The sequence below is a fragment of the Oncorhynchus tshawytscha genome, linkage group LG12, assembly GCF_018296145.1.
Source record: "Oncorhynchus tshawytscha isolate Ot180627B linkage group LG12, Otsh_v2.0, whole genome shotgun sequence".
NCBI classification, from domain to species: domain Eukaryota; kingdom Metazoa; phylum Chordata; class Actinopteri; order Salmoniformes; family Salmonidae; genus Oncorhynchus; species Oncorhynchus tshawytscha.
The window spans coordinates 74,458,016-74,481,291 of NC_056440.1; the positions used below are offsets into that span (position 1 = coordinate 74,458,016).

At 43.4% G+C, this 23,276-nt stretch overlaps 1 protein-coding gene and 1 long non-coding RNA gene across 2 annotated transcripts in view; one reads left to right on the top strand and one right to left on the bottom strand.

Annotated features, from left to right (window-relative positions):
- LOC112247469 (FERM domain-containing protein 5-like) overlaps positions 1 to 22,380 on the top strand; it is a 124,274-nt gene extending 101,894 nt beyond the window's left edge. The window contains exons 3-14 of the mRNA XM_042331058.1: positions 4,800 to 4,842; positions 5,005 to 5,083; positions 9,468 to 9,565; positions 11,126 to 11,249; positions 12,245 to 12,332; positions 13,104 to 13,192; positions 13,516 to 13,579; positions 14,271 to 14,362; positions 16,005 to 16,079; positions 16,187 to 16,255; positions 16,863 to 16,969; positions 20,914 to 22,380. Coding sequence (XP_042186992.1) covers positions 4,800 to 4,842; positions 5,005 to 5,083; positions 9,468 to 9,565; positions 11,126 to 11,249; positions 12,245 to 12,332; positions 13,104 to 13,192; positions 13,516 to 13,579; positions 14,271 to 14,362; positions 16,005 to 16,079; positions 16,187 to 16,255; positions 16,863 to 16,969; positions 20,914 to 21,506 — 1,521 coding nt within the window. The 3' untranslated portion in view covers positions 21,507 to 22,380. The remainder of the gene's footprint in view (positions 1 to 4,799; positions 4,843 to 5,004; positions 5,084 to 9,467; positions 9,566 to 11,125; positions 11,250 to 12,244; positions 12,333 to 13,103; positions 13,193 to 13,515; positions 13,580 to 14,270; positions 14,363 to 16,004; positions 16,080 to 16,186; positions 16,256 to 16,862; positions 16,970 to 20,913) is intronic.
- On the bottom strand, positions 11,558 to 17,679 carry LOC112247470. Its single transcript, XR_002953075.2, has 4 exons — positions 17,599 to 17,679; positions 14,252 to 14,324; positions 13,471 to 13,531; positions 11,558 to 12,325 (listed from the first exon to the last, which is right to left on the bottom strand). It is a non-coding gene; the product is annotated as an uncharacterized LOC112247470 (long non-coding RNA).
- Positions 22,381 to 23,276: the final 896 nt, after the last annotated feature.

A 23,276-nucleotide genomic window follows, 5' to 3' on the forward strand; every position in this document is an offset into this window, starting at 1 on the left:
GACCTCCTACAACGCCTGGGCATGCTCCTGATGAGGTGGCGGATAGTCTCCTGAGGGATCTCCTCACAGACCTGGACTAAAGCATCCGCCAACTCCTGGACAGTATGTGGTGCAATGTGGCGTTGGTGGATGGAGCGAGACATGATGTCCCAGATGTGCTCAATTGGATTCAGGTCTGGGGAACGGGCAGGCCAGTCCATAGCATCGTGCCTTCCTCTTGCAGGAACTGCTGACACACTCCAGCCACATGAGGTCTAGCATTGTCTTGCATTAGGTGGAACCCAGGGCCAACCGCACCAGCATATGGTCTCACAAGGGGTCTGAGGATCTCATCTCGGTACCTAATGGCAGTCAGGCTACCTCTGGCGAGCACATGGAGGGCTGTGCGGCCCCCAAAGAAATGCCATCCTACACCATGACTGACCCACCGCCAAACCGGCCATGCTAGAGGATGTTGCAGGCAGCAGAACGTTCTCCACGATGTCTCCAGACTCTGTTACGTCTGTCACATGTGCTCAGTGTGAACCTGCTTTCATCTGTGAAGAGCACAGGACGCCAGTGGCGAATTTGCCAATCTTGGTGTTCTCTGGCAAATGCCAAACGTCCTGCACGGTGTTGGGCTGTAAGAACAACCCCCACCTGTTGACGTCGGGCCCTCATACCACCCTCATGGAGTCTGTTTCTGACCGTTTGAGCAGACACATGCACATTTGTGGCCTGCTGGAGGTCATTTTGCATACGCTTCGCCATATCTCCTCATCTCCCACCGTAGTCACAGTGAAGCCAAGCGCTACATACGCTTCGTCATATCTCCTCGTCTCCCACCGTAGTCACAGTGAAGCCAAGCGCTACATACGCTTCGTCATATCTCCTCGTCCCCCACCGTAGTCACAGTGAAGCCAAGCTCTACATACGCTTCGTCATATCTCCTCGTCCCCCACCGTAGTCACAGTGAAGCCAAGCGCTACATACGCTTCGTCATATCTCCTCGTCTCCCACCGTAGTCACAGTGAAGCCAAGCGCTACATACGCTTCGTCATATCTCCTCGTCCCCCACCGTAGTCACAGTGAAGCCAAGAGCTACATACGCTTCGTCATATTTCCTTGTCTTAGCTTTCGGGAGACTTACGGCTGTCTCATTATCTCCGTTTCTCTCCGCCTTTCTTTTTATCCCTGTTAAATATTTTTCCATGGTGTCTCTTAAGGGTTTGTTATCTGCACTTCATATCTCCTGCTCTGTGCTGTGTGCTCTTATTCGGTGCAAAATAACCCTACTCCCTGTGGCAAAAAAAACATGTTCCCCGGGGTCACACAAAAAATATTTTTTTGAAATATGTAACTTTCACACATTATCAAGTCCAGTACAGCAAATGAAAGATAAACGTCTTATTAATCTACCCATCGTGTCCAATTTCAAAAAGGCTTTACAGCGAAAACACAACATATGATTGTTAGGTCAGAGCAAGTCAAAAAAAACACACAGCCATTTTTGATGATCTTCATCAGATGACACTCATGTTACACAATACATGTACGTTAATGTGCATATTTATATCCAAAAATCTCAGTTTACAGTGGAGTGTTACGTGCAGTAATGTTTTGATTCAAAAACATCTGGTGATTTTGCAGAAATACTCATAATAAACATTGATAAAAGATACAAGTGTTATTCGCGGAATTAAAGATAGACTTCTCCTTAATGCAACCGCTGTGTCAGATTTCAAAAAAACTTTTCGGAAAAAGCATAACCTGAGTACGGTGCTCAGAGTCCAATCCAGCCAAAGAAATATCCGCCATGTTGGAGTCAACAGAAGTTAGAAATAACATTATAAATATTCACTTACCTTTGATGATCGTCATCAGAATGCACTCCCAGGATCCCAGTTCGACAATAAATGACTTATTTGTTCCATAATGGTCCATAAAGTCCATCATTTATGTCCAAATAGCCACTTGTTGTTAGCGTGTTCAGCCCAGTAATCCATCTTCATGAGGTGCGAGCACTACGTCCAGACAAAAACTCAAAGTTCTGTTACAGGTCGTAGAAGCAAGTCAAACGATGTATGGAATCAATCTTTAGCATGTTTTTAACATAAATCATCAATAAGGTTCCAACCGGGGAATTCCATTCTGTCCATTCTGTAGAAAAGCACTGGAACGAGAGCTAACTCTGTCGGGACCGCACGTCACTGAGACACTCTGCCAGACCCATGACTCATTCAGTTCCCATTCCCCCCTCCTTTATAGCAGAAGCCTGAAACAAGTTTCTAAAGACGGTTGACATCTAGTGGAAGCCTTAGGAAGTGCAACTTGACCCCATAGACGCTGTGTATTCGGTAGGCCAAGCTTTGAAAAACTACAAACCTCAGATTTCCCACATCCTGGTTGGATGTTTCCTGCCATATGAGTTCTGTTATACTCACATACATCATTCAAACAGTTTTAGAAACTTCAGAGTGTTTTTTTTATCCAATGCTAATAATAACATGTATATATTCGCATCTGGGACTGAGTAGGAGGCAGTTAACTCTGGGCACGCTATTCATCCAAAAGTGAAAATGCTGCCCCCTATCCCAAAAATGTTAACCTTTATTTAACTAGGCAAGTCAGTTAAAGAACAAATTCTTATTTACAATGACAGCCTACCTCGGCCAAACCAGGACAACGCTGGGCCAATTTTGCGCTGCCCTATGGGACTCCCAATCACAGCCTAGTTCATATGCCTTGTGACCGTGATATATAGACCTAAGGCTGAGACAATAAGTTAATAAATTCAACAATAAATTCAACCACACCTGTGTGTCATCACAAAACCTGAGAGCAACCTCTGTCCTGTGAAGTCCACAAAGCATATTGTATGAAACAGTTACATGACCTACAGCATGGTCAAGCAAGGTAATGTTTCCAACATTTTCGGAATACTAAACAATTATTGATTGAGTTTCGGGGACAGTTATCGCAAGTCACAAAAGAAAACAGGAGCTGCCTCCACTAATCCAGCACCATTTCAATTTGAACATTTCACCATCATCAAATCACCTATGCTTAGTTTAATACAGTGACAACTAAAAGATACCAAACACAAATGAGTCCAATCAACGTACGCTAAATATGATGTGGCTGTTCTGATTTCTCTCTCTGTGTCTGTGTGTGTGTGTGTGTGTGTGTGTGTGTGTGTATCCGTGCAAGTAGAGAAAACATGTTGACTCACCCTACTTGTAGAGAAACGCCAATCCCATCCTCCTCTCTTTCATGTTGATGAGATGTTTTATTTTTTGTTGTCCTAGGCTACCTGGCTAAAATGCTTTCTCACTAGCCTAACTTCCTTTCATGGGCAATGTTAGCTAGTTAACATTAGCCTTCTACATTAGCCTAGCTACACATTTAACTTCCATTCTCTCAGATCAGGGCACCATATGTGAATATATGGTTGGATCAGAATCGCCATCATTGGCCAGTACAGAGAATTAAGTAAAACCACAACTCCAAATCCCTGTATCCATCCATGGATAATTTAGGAAAGGGCCCATTTTTAGCTAGCTAGCCACCGGAGGACAACAACATGAGCTGCAACAATTCAAGTTATTTCTGTTTATGACGTATTGCTCTCGTGATGTGATTGGTGTGAAGCCAAATCCAAACTGGCTTCCCTTGACACATTTTTTTGGTTCACCAGGATCATTCACAGTTGAGCTCACTCAGTTTATTTCAATGCTGAGTGGCCAAATGCTTGCTGGCTTCCCTAGCATTCAACCCTACAATCGGCAACAATGTCATACTCTTTTTGACCAGACAGCATCAAAAGGATGGCCTACACTTACAGAGACAGGGGGGGGGGCGCTGTTTCACTCACTCGGATGCTTTCTCCGGTGAGATACATTCAGCCTTGCAAATTGAAGGAAATTTATGAAACACAGGGAGAAGAATAGTCCATTTAAAAATATATATATATATTTATCAATATTTTGGGAAAGCCTGGCTTCTCTTGGCATCCATGAATACACACCACTGCTGCCTTCCTCAGTCAGAGTCAGAGTACTTAACCCAGTCTATATTCACTGTCAGTCTCTTCTATATACCTTTCAGATTGGCAGGTAGTTAGAGCAGTGTTTCAGGATTTGATAGAAGGACTGTAGTGAGGGTATATGAGGCTTTGACAGACACAACTCTGGCACAGTCTATCAGTGAAGCACTCAACCAAGCCCTCCTCTCCAGAACAGAACCTCGAGGCCAGGGGAGAGACAGGTGAAGTCTGGGAGATATGATTAACATCAACAAACTAGGCCAGTATCACCGGTGTAGTGTCTTCCCCACTCATTTAATGTATTCCATTTTTCATTCAACCTTTATTCATACAGATTCATTGAGACAACATCTGTTCAACTCACCAGAGATATTTTTTTCTCCTCCAAATGGTTATGAGCTGACAGACAACAAGCGTTTCTCTGAGTGTCCTTCCTCTAAAGCACTTTCCTTGCTTTCATCTCTATAAGAGTCACTGGGTAAGAGAGAGAGGGGGGATGTGAAGGAGAGAGAGAGAGAGAGAGGAGGATGAGGAGAGAGAGAGAAAATATAAACATCAGTGAGTTAGAGAGAACACAGCGTTAGGATGCTCAGTGGAGTTCTGTTCTAGAATGCCCTCCAGCTCTAGACAACAAGTCAGAATGCACAACTACAGAGCAATCAGACCACGTAGTCTGTCACTAATGTCTAGAGTAGAGCCAGAGGGATTGCAGTCAGGTATTTAGCACCTAGAAAACACAGTTTTTGACTGCTTTGTTTTTATTTATATCTTTCAGCACTGGTTGGGGTTTACAAAATGTATTGCCAAACAAATGAAATGTAAGTACATGAATAAATGACCATGTATGCCTATTGAAGTATGCATGATGATATTCAGTTCCAAATTTGATTGGGTGATTAAATCATTGGAGGTTACTACTAGTTAGGTCACAATAACTACTAGAAAAAGCCTCTGTTCTAACATGTGACCTCTCCCCCCAGCCCAGCCTCCATTCACCATGTGTTTACGTGTCAAGTTTTACCCTCCTGACCCGGCTGCCCTGAAAGAGGAAATCACAAGGTAAGAGACTAGAGACAGTCTGACAGGCAGAATGGAGTGGGCTTATAATAGAGGATACGAGGGTGCCAGCCATGCACTGCTGTCAACCCAACTCAGAGGGAGGGAGGGAGGGAGGGAGGGAGGGAGGGGGAGGGAGGGAGGGAGGAGGGAGGGAGGGAGGGAGGGAGGGAGGGAGGGAGGGAGGGAGGGAGGGAGGGAGGGAGGGAGGGGGAGGGAGGGAGGGAGGGAGGGGGAGGGAGGGATAGGTGGTAGGAAAAGAGAGTGTGGATTTTGCCTACAGTGGGTGCAATAGATTGAACGAATTGGTTTGGTCCAAATGGTCCAAATTACATTAGATTCTTCCAACGGTGGGCAATCACTCTCTTTCATCTGATTGAAACTTCTCATGTTGATGCTGAATTTTACACACATCTAGAATATCAGTGGTAGACTACAGGCATGAAGAAGTGAGCACAAGCTGATTTTAGGGGTATCAAAACCCTACAGTGAATCCGTTTGTAGGAGGAATTAGACCAGATAACACTTTCTTTAAGCTGCATTGTCAGGTCACCCTGCCTGCACAATGTGGTACTCTATCTCTGACAATCAAACTACGGTGTAGAGGAGGAACGAGGGAGGAGGAAGGAGGGAGGAGGAGGGAAGAGGAAGGCAGAACGACTGCCTTCCTCACACTTCACCTAGTTAGTCTGTGTCCAAATGGCATCCTATTCCCTATGTAGTGCACTAAGACCAGAGCCTGGTCAAACGTAGTGCACTATATAGGGAATAGGGTGCCAATAGGGTGTGTCATGACTGTCCTGACCCGGTCAGGTTACAGGAGACCACAACCCTACAGATTATCTCTCAACCCCAACAGAGGAGGAGAGATCTAGGGGTCTGAAGATGTGGGGGGTTTTATGACCCCTCACGCCCTTGGTAAATCTCAGGTCACAGATATAAATTCCTTTGTCCTGTTACTATGGGGAACCAGCCTCAGAACATTAAACATGAGATAAAGGGACTTTTGAAAAATGGTTTCCGTCAGCCACAATGGTGGTCATGACGATAGATGGAATATGAAAATGTATGTCATTTTTGTTTTGTTATTAAAGGTTAATAGATGAAGTTATTACGAAAACATTGTAATGTGAAGAGTTTTCCTAGTAGATGTTTGATGTTTATACATTGTACGTTGTATGGAAGATATCCAAATCAGAGAGAATGTTTTAGGGAAGATGAAATGTTAAGTTAGTTGTCTAAAATGCTTCTACACCTGCATTGCTTGCTGTTTGGGGTTTTAGGCTGGGTTTCTGTACAGCACTTTGAGATATCAGCTGATGTACGAAGGGCTATATAAATACATTTGATTTGATTTGATTTGATTTGAATTGGATTTGAATCAAATCTAGACCTTGCCTCATTAACTTGGTACGCCCAGAGAATTTCCCTAAAGGCCGTTACGCCCACTTCTGACCCAAGGGTATAAAACCTGTGAGTATAGAATTTACGACAAGACTACGTGACCCCAGCTGCAGCAAGGTCTAAAAAGTCAACGAACCCAGAACGCAACGTAAGTTTGAGGACAAGAAATCCTCTTCTACCCAAGCTACGGATGAGTAGCTGTGTCTAAGCAGGTGAATTCAAGTCGAACCACCTAGCCTCCATCTCCCATCGCATCGTGGTATCTAAAGGATTTCATTCCTATGCTGTGAGCTCTGAGCTACAGAGCTGTCTGTCCTCAGAAGACCCATTCCAGAGCAAAGGGTGAGGGAACAGACTCCTAAGCCAAAAAGGACACTGACATCGGGAGGACCCTCAGAGAGGTGTGCCGGAGTAGTGCGTCATCAAACAGCTGAAGGCCTACGCAGAGAATCCTCGGAGATCATCCCCACGTAATTACATCATTATATTCTGACCCATAAGAGCGGCAGTTTGGGGCAAGGCTAGGGTTAGAATAGCAAAGCTGACAAATTCACCCAAATGTATATTTCTCTTGTGTACTTTCTTTTTTCTCTCTCTATTGAAATCCCCATCGTGGGTAACACGTGCCATAGTGTGTTGACCCGTTATACTAAGTTCTAATCAATGGCCTATGATGTGTTTTGTCTATGTGTATCTTTTATCATCATTTTAGCTTTTTAGTAAATAAATATTAAACTAAGATTGGTGAGGTACGAACTCATTGGTGAGACCCGGGTCCGTGCAGATTCACGGGCTATACAATGGTCAGAACGAGATTGTAGAGGCAACTGGTTAATTAGCGGCTGTTGTAAAATCGATATTCTGATATTCTTTGAGTTAATTTGGGAAATAGAAACTCAATAAAAACTAGTTTTCTCATGGTGCCCCAGGTTAATGAGTTAATAATTGCTTGATTCAGTTAATCACGCAATTAGAAACTTTAATAATTCGGTGAACAACAGTCGTCACATTAACTAATACAACGTCACGACAGGTGTCATCATACAATCTAGCCCCTTTCACTTTCCACTGCTTCCCATTGTCTCATAACCCCAGTCAAAGCTAGGAAGGGAGAGAACCACTTCCCAATCCTCCACCATCTGGTGATGCTGCCAGCAGCACCCTCTGTAAAGACTAGACACACACACACTCACTCACATAGACACACACACACACTTATGACATTTTGCTGTATGATTAATAATGGTATTTATTGCGTTACTGCTCAAATGAAATCTGCTCTTAGAGAAGATAAGCCACTGGTGTGTGAAATTAATGCTGGGTAAGATATTCTGAAATGTGCGTTTTCTTGGGCTGCAGTCTGAGGCAACTTGATCTCACATGAAACTTTCACATGAATTGCAAGAGCCTGAATAACAATCACATTCTCAACCAGAAGACTGAAGGACTCTCCATGGACCACAGCTAAACTGATCTGTAAACCCAAAACCACATCTCTTGTGTGCTGGCCAAGTAACAGTCTGTCACAGAAGACTACAATTAAACCAGTAGATCACAAGGAGTTAATTATATCTGAAATCATAACTAAATCACAGATGATATGTGAAATCATAAAGGACAGATCCAGGGTGAAAGATAATCATCACATATCCACTCAGATCCACTCAGATCATACGTCATCCTCCTCTTCTGTTTGAAGAGGAGGATGTTACTGCAGTGTAGGAGGTAAGGATGTGGTTAACAGAGCAAGTTCTGAATGAGACTAGAAAGGGTTATGTATTAATGATGGGGAGATGGAAACTAAAAGCCTGGGTGAATCCAAAATGCCCCCCTATTCTCTATAAAGTACACTACTTTTGGTCAGAGCCCTGGTCAAAAGTAGTGCACTAGTTAGGGGATATGGTGCCATTTGGGACACACACTGATTTTCCATATATTTATTAGCTAGAGGGTATAGTATGTTGCACCAGGCGAAGTCAGCAGCACTCTGCAGGGAGGAGAAGATGTGAAGGCAGAGTATAGAGTTGTGACTTATCTGACTTTACGTGTTCAGGTCTCAGGCAAGGTTAGGCTACTCATCACGCAAACAAGCTTGGGACACAGAATTAAACCTCTATTGCATTACTTATTCCTTTCATCTCCTAGTGGGGCAAAGGGCCTATGTTGCATAGAGACACTATATTGCTTATGCTGCTAACCTGGTAAACCTGCTGAATGCTGATATTCCTGCACCAAAACATCCCTGACAATGGCTCTTTTCCTCTCATGTCTTAACACACCTGGACACATGGAGTTGCCTGTCGACAGTTTTATCTATTGTTCCATTTACTTTCCAGCAGGATTCTAACCTATTTGACATTGAATTGGAGAGGAATCCTTCTCCGCGGGAAGTTGTTTTGTCATCCTGTGTAGAACGACCCAGTAGCAACCAGGGGACTGTTTGTTTGACTCAAACTAGTAGAAGTGGAAAAGTTATTTCATCATCCTGCTTTCTAGAAACAGTGAACGTGAGATAATTCTTCACTATCTCCTCAAACTGAGAGATAAAAGGATCCAATGAAGAGAAGGGCCAGATAAGGTGAAGTCCCCTCTGTGTTGGGCAGTGGAAGTGGCTGTGCTTTAGCTGGGTATGGAATGGTCTCCTGGGCCCTGTAGGCTAGAGGCAGGAAGGAGCAGAGACGGACTCAGAGAGACACGCCATTACTCGCCTCAGGCCTTCCTTTACCAAACACTGTCTATCTCAAACACTCTCCTCTACAAACCCTTTCCAAACAACCAACAAATGAACAGAGTTAAGTGAAGAACATCGTCTGGGAATGTAAGATCAGGGCTCTCTTGGGCCGTCTGTATGACCCACTCATCCCTTTAAATGGAGCTACAAATGCAATGAAAGAAATTAGAAACAAATCATTTAGGTTCAGTACATCTCTTTGCTTGTTTGGAGTGGACCAAAAAACACACTGTTTCTGATGTTCCTTTGCAGATATCTAGTCTTCCTACAGATCAAGAGAGATCTGTACCATGGTCGTCTCCTGTGTAAGACGTCGGATGCTGCCATGTTGGCTGCCTACATACTACAAGGTAAATGGACCACAGCAAACCCATGTATTTCTTGCCTGTTTTTTTATTTAACATTTATTTCACTAGGCAAGTCAGTTAAGAACAAATTCTTATTTACATTGACGGCCTACCAAAAGGCAAAAGGCCTCTTGCGGGGACGGGGGCCTGGGATATTTTTTAAATGTTTAAATACAATATAAATATAGGACAAAACACACATCACAACACTACATGAAGAGAAACCTAAGACAACAGCATAGCAAGGCAGCAACTCATATGACAACACAGCATGGTAGCAACACAACATAACAACATAGTAACAACACAACATGGTAGTAGCACAAAACATGGTACAAACATTATTGGGCACGGTCAACGGCACAAAGGTCAAGAAGGTAGAGACAACAATACATCACACAAAGCAGCCACAACTGTCAGTAAGAGTGTCCATGATTGAGTCTTTGAATGAAGAAATTGAGATAAAACTGTCCAGTTTGAGTATTTGTTGCAGCTTGTTCCAGTCGCTAGCAGCAGCGAACTGAAAAGAAGAGCGACCCAGGGATGTGTGTGCTTTGGGGACCTTTAACAGAGTGTGACTGGCAGAACGGGTGTTGTATGTGGAGGATGAGGGCTGCAGTAGATATCTCAGATAGGGGGGAGTGAGGCCTAAGAGAGGTTTTATAAAGGTGTTTGTTATAAGACTTCATGGAAAAATACCACTGTCACCTACTGTTTTCATTGTGATGTGAGTGTGTGAGTTGAGGTAGTGTGGTGGAGGTATAGGTCTAAAGCTCAGACTGTAGCCTCCAGCACTGTGGCAGCATCCTCATTGGCATTCAGGCAGCTGATTTAAGGCTTAGCTCTCCTGCTCCCCCGCCACACAGAGACAAGGCCGCCATTGTCTGATTGTCTGGGCCTGGCTCTTACAGAATCTCAGGGCTGCATGAAAGAACAGCTAGAACAGCCAGGCTGCAGAGAACACATGACTACAATAGATGTGGTTTATAACAGCCAGGTTAACCTATAGCAGAGATATAGAAGAGAAGCTCTGACGGCATGTACCATGACTACAATAGATGTGGTTTATAACAGCCAAGTTAACCTATAGCAGAGATATAGAAGAGAAGCTCTGACGGCATGTACCATGACTACAATAGATGTGGTTTATAACAGCCAGGTTAACCTATAGCAGAGATATAGAAGAGAAGCTCTGACGGCATGTACCATGACTACAATAGATGTGGTTTATAACAAAGAACAGCAGTAGAACGGCATGTACCATGACTACAATAGATTTGGTTTATAACAGCCAGGTTAACCTATAGCAGAGATATAGAAGAGAAGCTCTGACGGCATGTACCATGACTACAATAGATGTGGTTTATAACAGCCAGGTTAACCACAGAGATATAGAAGAGAAGCTCTTTATGACTACAATCATTTGGTTTATAACAGGGTTAACCTATAGAGTCTCTCCCATGTACCATGACTACAATAGATGTGGTTTATAACAGCCAGGACATCACAGTCTTCCCAGTAAAGTTGTTTCTGTTGTCTCCTGTGTTCTCCATCCTCCCCCAGCTGAGGTTGGTGACTATGATCCTGGAAAGCATCCTGAGGGCTACAGCTCCAAGTTCCAGTTCTTCCCTAAACACTCAGAGAAGCTGGAGAGACGCATCTCTGACATCCACAAGACAGAACTAATGTAAGGTGACACCTGTCAAACACCGCATTGTGATTTTATTTGACACATAGTTCACTCAGTCTCTGTCTGTAGTCTCCATGTACACCTGATTCTGAACATAGACATCATCCATCCCACTAGCCTCCTCCTCCTCTCTCTCTCTCTCTCTCTCTCCTCTCTCTCTCTCTCCTCTCTCTCTCTCTCTCTCTCTCTCTCTCTCTCTCTCTCTCTCTCTCTCTCTCTCTCCTCTCTCTCTCTCTCTCTCTCTCTCTCTTCTCTCTCTCTCTCTCTCTCTCTCTCTCTCACTCACTCACTCACTCACTCACTCACTCACTCACTCACTCACACTCACTCACACACTCACACATTTATATATATATATATATATACCAGGTGATTATGATAATTGAATATAGTGTCATCATCAGCATGATGATTGTGGACCTAACTTGATACAAGATCATCCTATCTCTCCTAGATAGAATGTTACAGCCATGATGAAAATAGATATATTTATGAGATACATTATGCATGACCCTAGCTTAGCCGTAGATATGCAATTTCATATCCACATCATATGCTGAATATACAATATTTTCCTAGCTGCTATTTGTCCAACTCTTCCTGCTTATGGATAGTGGATGAAGGGACAGCAGTGACCTTAAGAGTGTGCGTGTGTATTTCTCAGTACTGTACTGCTGTGTCATTAGTTTGTGGCATCCTGGGACAACTCTGCCAGTCAGCTGAACATCACATCACCCTCAAGAGGCTCTCTCTCTCTCTCTCCCCTCCCCCTTCACAGTATATGCAGTATCCATATATACAGACTCTACTACTGTAGACCACCTATGGGATCTTACCTCTGCTGCCCTCTAGTGTTGGTCTCTCTCATCTTTCACTCACTGAAATGAATGAAAGGAAATTCACTTTAGAAATCATTAGCTTACCGCTGGAACCTTTTCCATCCATCACCACACAGCCCACAGTAATCTGTCTGTTGTGTCCTCATCTCCCAGAGGACAGACTCCAGAAGAGTCCGAGCTGAACTTCCTGCAGAAGGCCCAGGAGCTGGAGACGTATGGTGTGGACCCTCACCCCTGCAAGGTACAAACACCTTGATAAGAGAAGTGTCCATTATAGCTCTGCACTGGCAGAGTCCTTTTAGCTCTCTATTGATTCCAGTACAGTCTGAACCTCGTTTAATACAATATGGTTTTTTGCTATTCTGTTTGTGAGGCCAGTTGTACATTACATACAGATGTCGGATCTTAATTTGACACCTTTTCGCAGGAGGAAAATAATCCTGCAGCAGGAGGATTTGAATAATGAATAAATATTTAAAATCTCCGCCAGGGGACAGCTGGAAGCGGTGTTTGTATACAACACAGTACCTTACCTACAGGGTACCTTATGTAGGCTACGTGCCGGCTATAGCGTGTCTTGTGTGGATTATAATAAATGGACGCAGCCTGCGATTGAACTAAATTTTGACAGTTCATTCATAAGTTTAGGATATAGTTGACCCTTGTATTGTATGTCGTAGCCTAGTGGAGACCAATATCTATCTTGTGTTATTAAGCTATATAAAATGGTGGTTGTTGATGTGTATGGTTGCATTTCAAATACATTTTGGTACATTTGAATGTTGCAGTAATAGGACCTAGACCTAGCGTTTGAGCGAGTGAGAAAATTTATTTAATAGCATGCCCTGATCCCATTGACTCAACTGCTATTTTTCAGGGACTCACAAGGCTCATTTGAATTTCCTGATGTAGCAGGAAAATTCTCTGCGACAAAAGAGTGATCAAGTTAAGATCCGACATCTGTACAACAACATACACCGTGTATTCAAAACTTGTGTTGTGTCTGTGTCAGGATGTGTCAGGGAACCCTGCCTTCCTGGCCTTCACTCCATTTGGCTTCACTGTCCTGCAGGGGAACAGGAGAGTCCATTTCCTCAATTGGTGAGTAATAATATGGTTAGCATAGTCATAACTTTTGTCAAGCCTTCCTTGTTTTACAGACAGAAATAGTTGCATAAAATGTAAGAGATTTAAGTGTGTAGTTGTTGCATAAAATGTGCGACATTTGGCTTGCCTGTCGTTAGCAATTGTTCTATTTTACCTGGCAGTCCAGAATCCCACGGTCTCAGACCTAAACCTATTTGTCCCTCCTCCTGACTAGAAAACAGAGCTGTTCTAAACTGCCAGTTGGTCACAAAGAATATTTCAACGCTTCTTACTGTTCTGTTCGGTTTTGACTGGTCTTGTCTTGTCTTGGTGGGTAGGGACGAGGTGACAAAGCTGAAGTTTGAGGCAAAGACATTCCATATATATGCAAATCAGAAAGAGGTGGGTTCCATGACATGCATTATTAAAATGGTTTCCTTTCTGCTCTGAAATTACACAGTGAAATTCATGTAGATAAACCTGTTTTATGCATTGGAAATGGCCTTTGGGGAGAAGGTGTAATTTATCCGTAATAGAGAAGTTAATGACTTAACTGGAAATAAGATGTGGGTCCATTGTTGATAGATAAATGTGTACTCATTGTTGTCTCGTTCATAGAAATAGAATGAATAGAAGTGGTGTCTCCATTCAAGTCAATGATTGCTTAATTGGTGGACTGGCAGCCATTTTGTGTGTACCCATGCCAGAAAGTAAAAGCAGGAAGTGTACCCTTCAATCTGTGCTGTGATTTGAGTCAACACAACTGGCATTACAAAAAATGTATTCCATTGGATGAGCCACATCAGTTAGCATAATTTGAATGAACATTCTGCATTACCATGGCAATCCAGCCTCAGTTTATAGAACATTCCAAAATACCATGTAAATTATTGCATCCCAATACCAGGGAGCCATTGCAAGTGTACCCATGAGTTTACCAGTCAAATGCCAGGGTAAGAGCTTCCAAACCCGTTTTATTCATTCTATTTCTATGGTTTTGGTAGCCAAGTTAGAAGATGTGAAATACAAGATGTGCATACTCTGTCATACTCAGATGTGCATACGCATACCTACATGTGTATACTCACTGCAGGACAAGAAGATCATCTTGACATATTTTGCACCTACACCTGAGGCCTGTAAACACCTGTGGAAGTGTGGAGTTGAGAATCAGGCTTTCTACAAGTGAGTTACACTGACTATCAGTAATTTAATCCATCAATCAATCAATATATGATACAATGTACACTACCGGTCAAAAGTGTTGGAACACCTACTCATTCAATGTTTTTTCTTTTTTTAAACTATTTTCTACATTGTAGAATAATAGTGAAGACACCAAAACTATGAAATAACACATCATGTAGTAACCAAAAAAGTTTTCAACAAATCAAAATATATTTTATATTTGAGATTCTTCAAAATGACAGCTTTGCACACTCTTGGCATTCTCTCAACCAGCTTCATGATGTAGTCACCTGGAATGCATTTCAATTAACAGGTGTGCCTTCATAAAAGTTCATTGGTAGAATATCTTTCCTTCTTAATGCATTTGAGCCAATCAGTTGTGTTATGACAAGGTAGGGGCGTACACAGAAGATAGCCCTATTTGGTAAAAGACCAAGTCCATATTATGGCAAGAACAGCTCAAATAAGCAAAGAGAAATGACAGTCCATCATTACTTTAAGACATGAGTGTCAGTCAATACGGAACATTTCAAGAACTTTGAACGTTTCTTCAAGTGCAGTCGCAAAACCCATCAAGTGCTATGATGAAACTGGCTCTCATGAGGACCGCCACAGGAATGGAAGACCCTGAGTTACTTAGAGCCTGAGTTACCCTAAGTTCATTAGAGTTACCAGCCTCAGAAATTGCAGCCCAAATAAATGCTTCACAGAGTTCAAGTAACAGACACATCTCAATATCAACTGTTCAGAGGAGACTGTGTGAATCAGGCCTTCATGGTCAAATTGCTGCAAAGAATCCAATAATAAGAAGAGACTTGCTTGGGCAAAGAAACACGAGCAATGGACATTAGAATTGGAAATGTGTCCTTTGGAGTCCAAATTGGATATTTTTGGTTCCAACTGCCGTGTCTGTGGGTGAACGGATGATCTCCGCATGTGTATTTCCCATCGTAAAGCATGGAGGAGGAGGCGTTATTGTGTGCGGGTGCTTTGCTGGGGACACTGTCAGTGATTTATTTAGAATTCAAGGCACACTTAACCAGCATGGCTACCACAGCATTCTGCAGCGACACGCCATCCCATCTGGTTTGTGCTTAGTGGGACTATCATTTGTTTTTCAACAGGACAATGACCCAACACACCTCCAGGCTGTGTAAGGGCTATTTTACAAAGGAGAGTGATGAAGTGCTGCATCGGGTGACCTGGCCTTCACAATCCCCCAACCTCAAACCAATTGAGATAGTTTGGGATGAGTCGGACCGTAGAGTGAAGGAAAAGCAGCCAGCAAGTGCCCATCATATGTGGGAACTCCTTCAAGACTGTTGGAAAAGCATTCCAGGTGAAGCTGGTTCAGAGAATGCCAAGAGTGTGCAAAGCTGCCATCAAGGCAAAGAGTGGCTACTTTGAAGAATCTCAAATATAAAATATAGTTAGATTTGTTTAACACTTTTTTGGTTACTACATGATTCCCTATGTGTTATTTCATAGTTTTGATGTCATCGCTATAATGTAGAAAATAGTAAAAAATAAAGTAAACCCTTGAATGAATAGGTGTTCTAAAACTTTTGACTGGTAGTGTATGTGCTATTATTACAATGTTATTACATTGCTAAATCTCTTTGTCTCTGTTCAATCACAGGTTGGACAAGTCCAGCCAGGTCAGAACGGTGTCCAGCAGTAATCTGTTCTTCAAAGGAAGTAGATTCAGATACAGGTAAATACATGTACTGGCTATAAGTAACGTTTTGAGGATCCTTCAGTTCAGTTTTTGGTGATAATGCACGGTTGAGTGTTATGTTTTGCCTCTGTGTTGGCTCTCAGTGGCAGGGTTGCTAAGGAAGTGATGGAGCAAAGTGCCAAAATAAAACGGGAACCTCCAGAGATTCACAGGTGAGCCTTGGTGCTTTTGATGTCTGAGTTACACAATGGCAGTTAGTTTGATGTCTGAGTTACACCATGGCTGTGTTTAGACAGGTAGCCCAATTCTGATCTTTTTTCCCACTCATTGGTCTTTTGACCAATCACATTAGATCTTTTTTCAGATCTGATCTGAATGGTCAAAAGACCAATTATTGAAAACAATATCAGAATTGGGCTACCCATGGCACTTAGTTTGAGCATGTTGCTTACAACTCTAGATGGTGTAATTCCCACATGGCCCACATACTTAATATACACTATATGTTGCTGGACTGTGAGTCCCTTTGGATAAAACTGTCAGCTGAATTACCTCCACTATATATCATCCTATCTAGAACCTAAAAGGGTTCTTCAGCTGTCCCCATAGGAAAACTCTTTGAATAACTATTTGTTTCCAGATAGAACCCTTTTCGGTTTCATGTAGAACCCTTTCCACAGAGTGTTCTACCTTTAACCAAAAATGGTTCTACCTGGAATCAATAAGGGTTCTCCTATGGGGACAGCAGAAGAACCCTTTTGTAACCCTTTTTTCTAAGAGCATATGCCTGTAACCCCAACATGTAAAACGTTTCCACAGGGCTGGTCTGGTACCCAGTAGGAGCTGTCCTTCCATCACCCACGGCCCAAGGCTGACCAGTGTCCCCCGACAAAGACGGAGAGCTGTACACATCTCCATCATGGAGGGTAAAACACACACTGGCCCCTCTCCCCACACAGCAGTTACAATCATTTACAGTAGACATAGATAGGGCTGGATTAAGTCTACTCATGTGTGTAACAACACGTTATAGCACACAGATGGCTGGTTTGCCAGACCCAGATAAAGCCTACTCCTGGACTGAAAAGTATGCTCAATGAATAATCTCCATTGAAAGTGCATTTTAGTCCATTAGTAAACTGGTCCCAGATTGCATCTGCACCGCTAGCAGAGCTACTTTAAACCCTACATTTTCTTTAGAAGTGCCTTACAAAGCAGCTGCCATAAGATTTAAACGTATCTGAGGTCTATGCTGCTATGGTACTTCACTGCTTTAGTGTCTGAATGGTGCCTCTTACAGTGCCTTTATTCTGGGGGCTTTTAACACAGGCACACACACACACACAGGCACATGCACACACACACACACACACACACACACATACACACCAAAGACTGCACCAATTATCTATTCTCCTTTGTCATTCTTGCAATTCTCTCAAGATTTGCTGTGACTAAGGTATTATTTTGGCAGGAGAAAGTCACCTTGCTGGTTTGTAAAGAACATTCACAGTCCCTTTTACAGTATAAACAGGAACGTGAAGTAGCAACTTACCTACATGATGTCGGTTGCATTGTATTGTACAATGACAGGTCCTGATATTGAACCCCTCCAACCCTGTCCAAACCTTTCCTGTTCTTCATTGGAATCTACAGTGGTAATAATACCCAGCCTAAAAATAGCCCTCCTGTCAGGGCCTCTCCATGTATGTCACTATGGAGCATATGGTTAGAAGGGTATCCGTTTTAAGGGGTGGGGGGGTAAGATAACCAAACTGCAATTGGGCCACATTCCTGCTCTCAGGATGCTGCCAATAAATCTCCCAGCCTGCCTCACTGACAGAGACAGTGGTGTAGTGTAGCCAGCCATCGCCAGTCACAAGGACAAAGGGAAAGGGGACAACAGCAGACAGGGGACTAGGGACAAAAGTAGAGCGGACAGACACAGGGGAAGAGTAGGGTGGTAGGACGGTGGTAGGGCAGTTGTAGGACAGTGGTAGGACGTTAGTAGGGCAGTTGTAGGACAGTGGTAGGACGTTAGTAGGGCAGTTGTAGGACGGTGGTAGGGCAGTTGTAGGACAGTGGTAGGACATTAGTAGGGCAGTTGTAGGACAGTGGTAACTTGGACGACGGTACAGTGCGCTTATTCACTCCTTCAACAGCCACCATGGTGAAATGCCTGATCCGGATCGAGACCAAGGTGAATGTGCATCTGTGCATGATCAACCACTGCTACCGTGATATGAAGGTCCGCGTCCTCCAGCTGGGGCCCAGACTCATGGGCAAGGTTCTGGGGGCCATACCCATCTTCCGTGCCCTCCCTGGGGCACCCTCAGCCTCCGGGTTTGGGTCCGCAGAGGCCTCCTGGGCTTCGTCCAGGCTGAGCGTAACACCTCCTGGTTATGGCTCCAACAGGCCAGGTAGCTCCTCCGAAGGTAAAGGACCTCATCATCATGGCACAGGATCCAGAATCCCTTACTAAACCATCCAGGGTTACACTTACACATCTTAAAGAGCAAGTACATCATCATGGCACAGAATCCTCCATCTAGTATTACAGATCTTAGTAACATTGCTTTGAAACAGCTTTGGAAGCCATGACCCTGGAGTCTGGGGTAACACAAGAAGCCTTCGAGGAACCTCTTCCTTCTCAGATTCCCTGTTTCCATTAGGGATGGAACGATGGCATGCGGCTAGACGGAAGTATTTGTTTTGAGTCTGGTGTTGTGCGAAATGTTGTCTGGAGTAAATGTTATGGCTGACGGCTTTGATTCTGAGTTGATTTGGTTTAAGGTCATGTTAGTAGTGTTGTAGAGTGACATCAGTGGCTGCATTGCATGTCTGTTGTGTAGCAGTGTAGTGGAGCATTTGGAGAGGATTGGTTGGGGTGTTCCAGGTATTCATGATTGCATGTTTCGTCACAATATTTTAATTAATAATAATATTAATTTTCACAGTCTGCTGCCTCAGTGTCTTTAGATATTTTTGTCAGATGTTACTATGGAATACTGAAGAATAATTACAAGCATTTCATAAGTGTCAAGGCTTTTATTGACAATTACGTGAAGTTGATGCAAAGAGTCAATATTTGCAGTGTTGACCCTTTCAAGACCTCTGCAATCCGCCCTGACATGCTGTCAATTAACTTCTGGGCCACATCCTGACTGATGGCAGCCCATTCTTGCATAATCAATGCTTGGAGTTTGTCAGAATTTGTGGGGTTTTGTTTGTCCACCCGCCTCTTGAGGATTGACCACAAGTTCTCAATGGGATCAAGGCCTGGGGAGTTTCCTGGCCATGGACCCAAAATATTGATGTTTTGTTCCCCGAGCCACTTAGTTATCACTTTTGCCTTATGGCAAGGTGCTCCATCATGCTGGAAAAGGCATTGTTCGTCACCAAACTCTTCCTGGATGGTTGGGAGACGTTGCTCTCAGAGGATGTGTTGGTACCATTCTTTATTCATGGCTGTGTTCTAGGCAGAATTGTGAGTGAGCCCACTCCCTTGGCTGAGAAGCAACCCCACACATGAATGGTCTCAGGATGCTTTACTGTTGGCATGACACAGGACTGATGGTAGCGCTCACCTTGTCTTCTCCGGACAAGCTTTTTTCCGGATGCCCCAAACAATCGGAAAGGGGATTCATCAGAGAAAATAACTTTACCCCAGTCCTCAGCAGTCCAATCCCTGTACCTTTTGTAGAATATCAGTCTGTTCCTGATGTTTTTCCTGGAGAGAAGTGGCTTCTTTGCTGCCCTTCTTGACACCAGGCCATCCTCCAAAAGTCTTCACCTCACTGTGCGTGCAGATGCACTCACACCTGCCTGCTGCCATTTCTGAGCAAGGTGAATCAACTTTAGGAGACGGTCCTGGTGCTTGCTGGACTTTCTTGGGCGCCCTGAAGCCTTCTTCACAACAATTGCTCTCCTTGAAGTTCTTGATGATCCAATAAATGGTTGATTTAGATGCAATCTTACTGGCAGCAATATCCTTGCCTGTGAAGCCCTTTTTGTGCAAAGCAATGACGACGGTATGTGTTTCCTTGCAGGTAACCATGGTTGACGGAGGAAGAACAATGATTCCAAGCACCACCCTCCGTTTGAAGCTTCCAGTCTGTTATTCAAACTCAATCAGCATGAGAGTGATCTCCAAGCTTATCCTCGTCAACACTCACACCTGTGTTAACAAGAGAATCACTGACATGATGTCAGCTGGTCCTTTTGTGGCCGGGCTGAAATGAAGTGGAAATGCTTTTTGGGGATTCAGTTCATTTGAATGGCAAAGAGGGACTTTACAATTAATTGCAATTCATCTGATCACTCTTCATAACATTCTGGAGTATATGCAAATTGCCATCATACAAACTGAGGCAGCAGACTTTGTGAAAATTAAAATGTGTCATTCTCAAAACTTTTGGCCACAACTGTAGTATAGCGTTAGCTAGCTAGCTAAGATTGAGTGGACACCAGATTTTAGCTAGCTACCGTTAGCATTGCTAGCTATTTTTGACGAACTTAGCTAGCTAATGACAACATTGCCATGTCTAAAGTAAAGTAATGTCTAATTTGACAACATGATAATGCTAGAAAAGTTGTTTCCTACTAAACATTTTACTACTTTAGCAATATCATCGTATTTCCAGGCAGTATAGTGTAATTTAGACAAAACAGTCGTTAGCCTCCGTCCAGAATGACTGGGTTTATCAGGATTTTAGGGCACCAATGTGTAGTTTTGTTTCATGGTACACTGATATGTGTTATGTGGATTCACTAGTTGTGTAATGGGAGTTGTTGCTCATTGTCTTTATGATGGGATACTTTTTCACAGCTCTGAGTTTGATGTTTCTTCTACTATCTCTATCTCTCTCAGGCCTGGAGTCCCTACGAGACTCCGCCCACTCCACACCTGTGCGTTCCGTCTCCCACGGCGACTCCTTCATGCCGCGACACCGTCACCAAACAACAGATGCCGGCGAGGGCGGGTCATCCCAGCGGGTCATCTCTGACGAGGCCTACTGCCCCTCGGACAGTGTGCTGCCCACCCCCACGGCTGAACACAGCCTGGAGCTAGCCGTGGCACGCCACCCTAATGGAGCCCCCTGCAGCATCGAAGAGGAGGAGTCGGAGGCCGGGACTCCTGAGGGACAGGTGGCTGAGTTTGGCCCTGACGGCAGAGTGCTTCGGCTGGGTCGGACCAGGAAGTCTCTCCCTAACAACGAGGTGCAGGAGCTACATAAGTTCATCCTGAGTGTGTTGCGTATGTTCCTGGTGACCATGGGACTGCTGTTTGCCCTGCTCTCCCTCCTCATCATGCTTACTGAGTCTGACCTGGACATCGCCTTCCTCCGGGACATACGCAAGACGCCTGAGTTCCAGCAGTTCCACTTTGAGTATTTCTGCCCTCTCAGACGGTGGGTTGCCTGCAAGTTCCGCTGGATGGGAGGCTTCCTTATAGACAAATGAGAAAGACTGAGCGATGGAGGGAGAGAAAGCGGAGTGAATGAAAAAGAGGCCTCCTCTGAGAGGACATACGTGAAGGATGGAGGGAGGATAGGAGGAAGTAAAGGAAGGCTATAGACAGGAAGGGAGGGCTGCTCCATCTGAATGGGAATTAACCTTCAAGCTTCTCCCACAAGTCACTTCCTGTTACAAGCCAAGGACCGCCCCCTTCGCTGACCCTCTTCCTTTTTCTAACCATCAGATTGAACGGAGGACATTTTCTGAGCTCATGTTTTACTTTGGAAATTCAGGTCATTTCAAGGTACTTTATTTTTTACTAAGAGACAAGGCAACAGAGTTATAAAACGACAGAAAATGAGACATCTGAGGTCTGTTATAGGCCTGGGAGGAAACACATATTATTCAACCAACAGAACAGTTGCCTTTATTTTCTATTACTTCATATGAACATCAATTGTAAGAGAGAAAAAAACTGTATAATAATAAGATGGATACAAATATATTAGATGGACATGATATAAAAACAGAGGTGTGAAGTGTTGAGTTGTGTACTGTTTGAGCTGAGAAAGGATGAGAGAGAGAGATGAAAAACCATGCCTTTTACTCATTTGGGGTCAACATCTAAAACATCCATGATAATCATTCTAATGCTGCTGAAACTTTCATTTGGGCTGCTATTGGAGGAGAAACATTTCTACTGGCAGGAGGTACTGAAGTCTGGAGTCAAAGAAACAAAGATATGATATTCAATAGAAGATGTAAAAAGGTACGTTTTTGAATGTACAGTACCATTCAAAGGTTTGGACACACCTACTCATTCCAGTGTTTTTCTTTATTTTTACTATTTTCTACATTGTAGAATAATAGTGAAGAACAGCACAACAATGAAATAACACATATGGAATCATGTAGTAACGAAAACAGTGTTAAACAAATAAAAATATATTTTACATTCTTCAAAGTAGCCACCCTTTGCAGAATGAAGAAAAAGCAGCCAACAAGTGCTCAGCATATGTGGGAACTCCTGTTGGAAAAGCATTCCAGGGTGAAGCTGGTTGAGAGAATGCCAAGAGTGTGCAAAGCTGTCATCAATGCAAAGGGTGGCTACTTTGAAGAATCTAAAATCTAAAATATATTTTGATTTGTAAAACACTTTTTTGGTTACTACATGTGTTATTTCATAGTTTTGATGTCTTCACTATTATTCTACAATGTAGACAATAGTAAAAATAAAGAAAAACCCTTGAATGAGTACGTATGCCCAAACTTTTGACTGGTACTGTACATATACACCGAGTATAACAAACATTAGGAACAGTCTCAATTCGCCAGGGCATGAACTCAACAAGGTGTTGAAAGCATTCCACAAGGATGCTGGCCCATGTTGACTCCAATGCTTCCCACAGTCAAGTTAGCTGGATGTCCTTTGGGTGGTGGACCATTCTTGATACACACGGGGAACTGTTGAGCATGAAAAACCCAGCAGCGTTGCAGCTCTTGACACAAACTGGTGTGCCTGGCACCTACTACCATACCCCATTCAAAGGCACTTAAATATTTTGTCTTGTCCATTCATCCTCTGAATGGCACACATACACAATCCATGTCTCAATTGTCTCAAGGCTTAAAAATCCTTCAATAACCTGTCTCCTCCCCTTCATCTACACTGATTGAAGTAGATTTAACTAGTGACATCAATAAGGGAGGCTTTCACCTGGTGAGTCTATGTCATGGAAAGAGTAGGTGTTCTTAATGTTTTATACACTCAGTGTA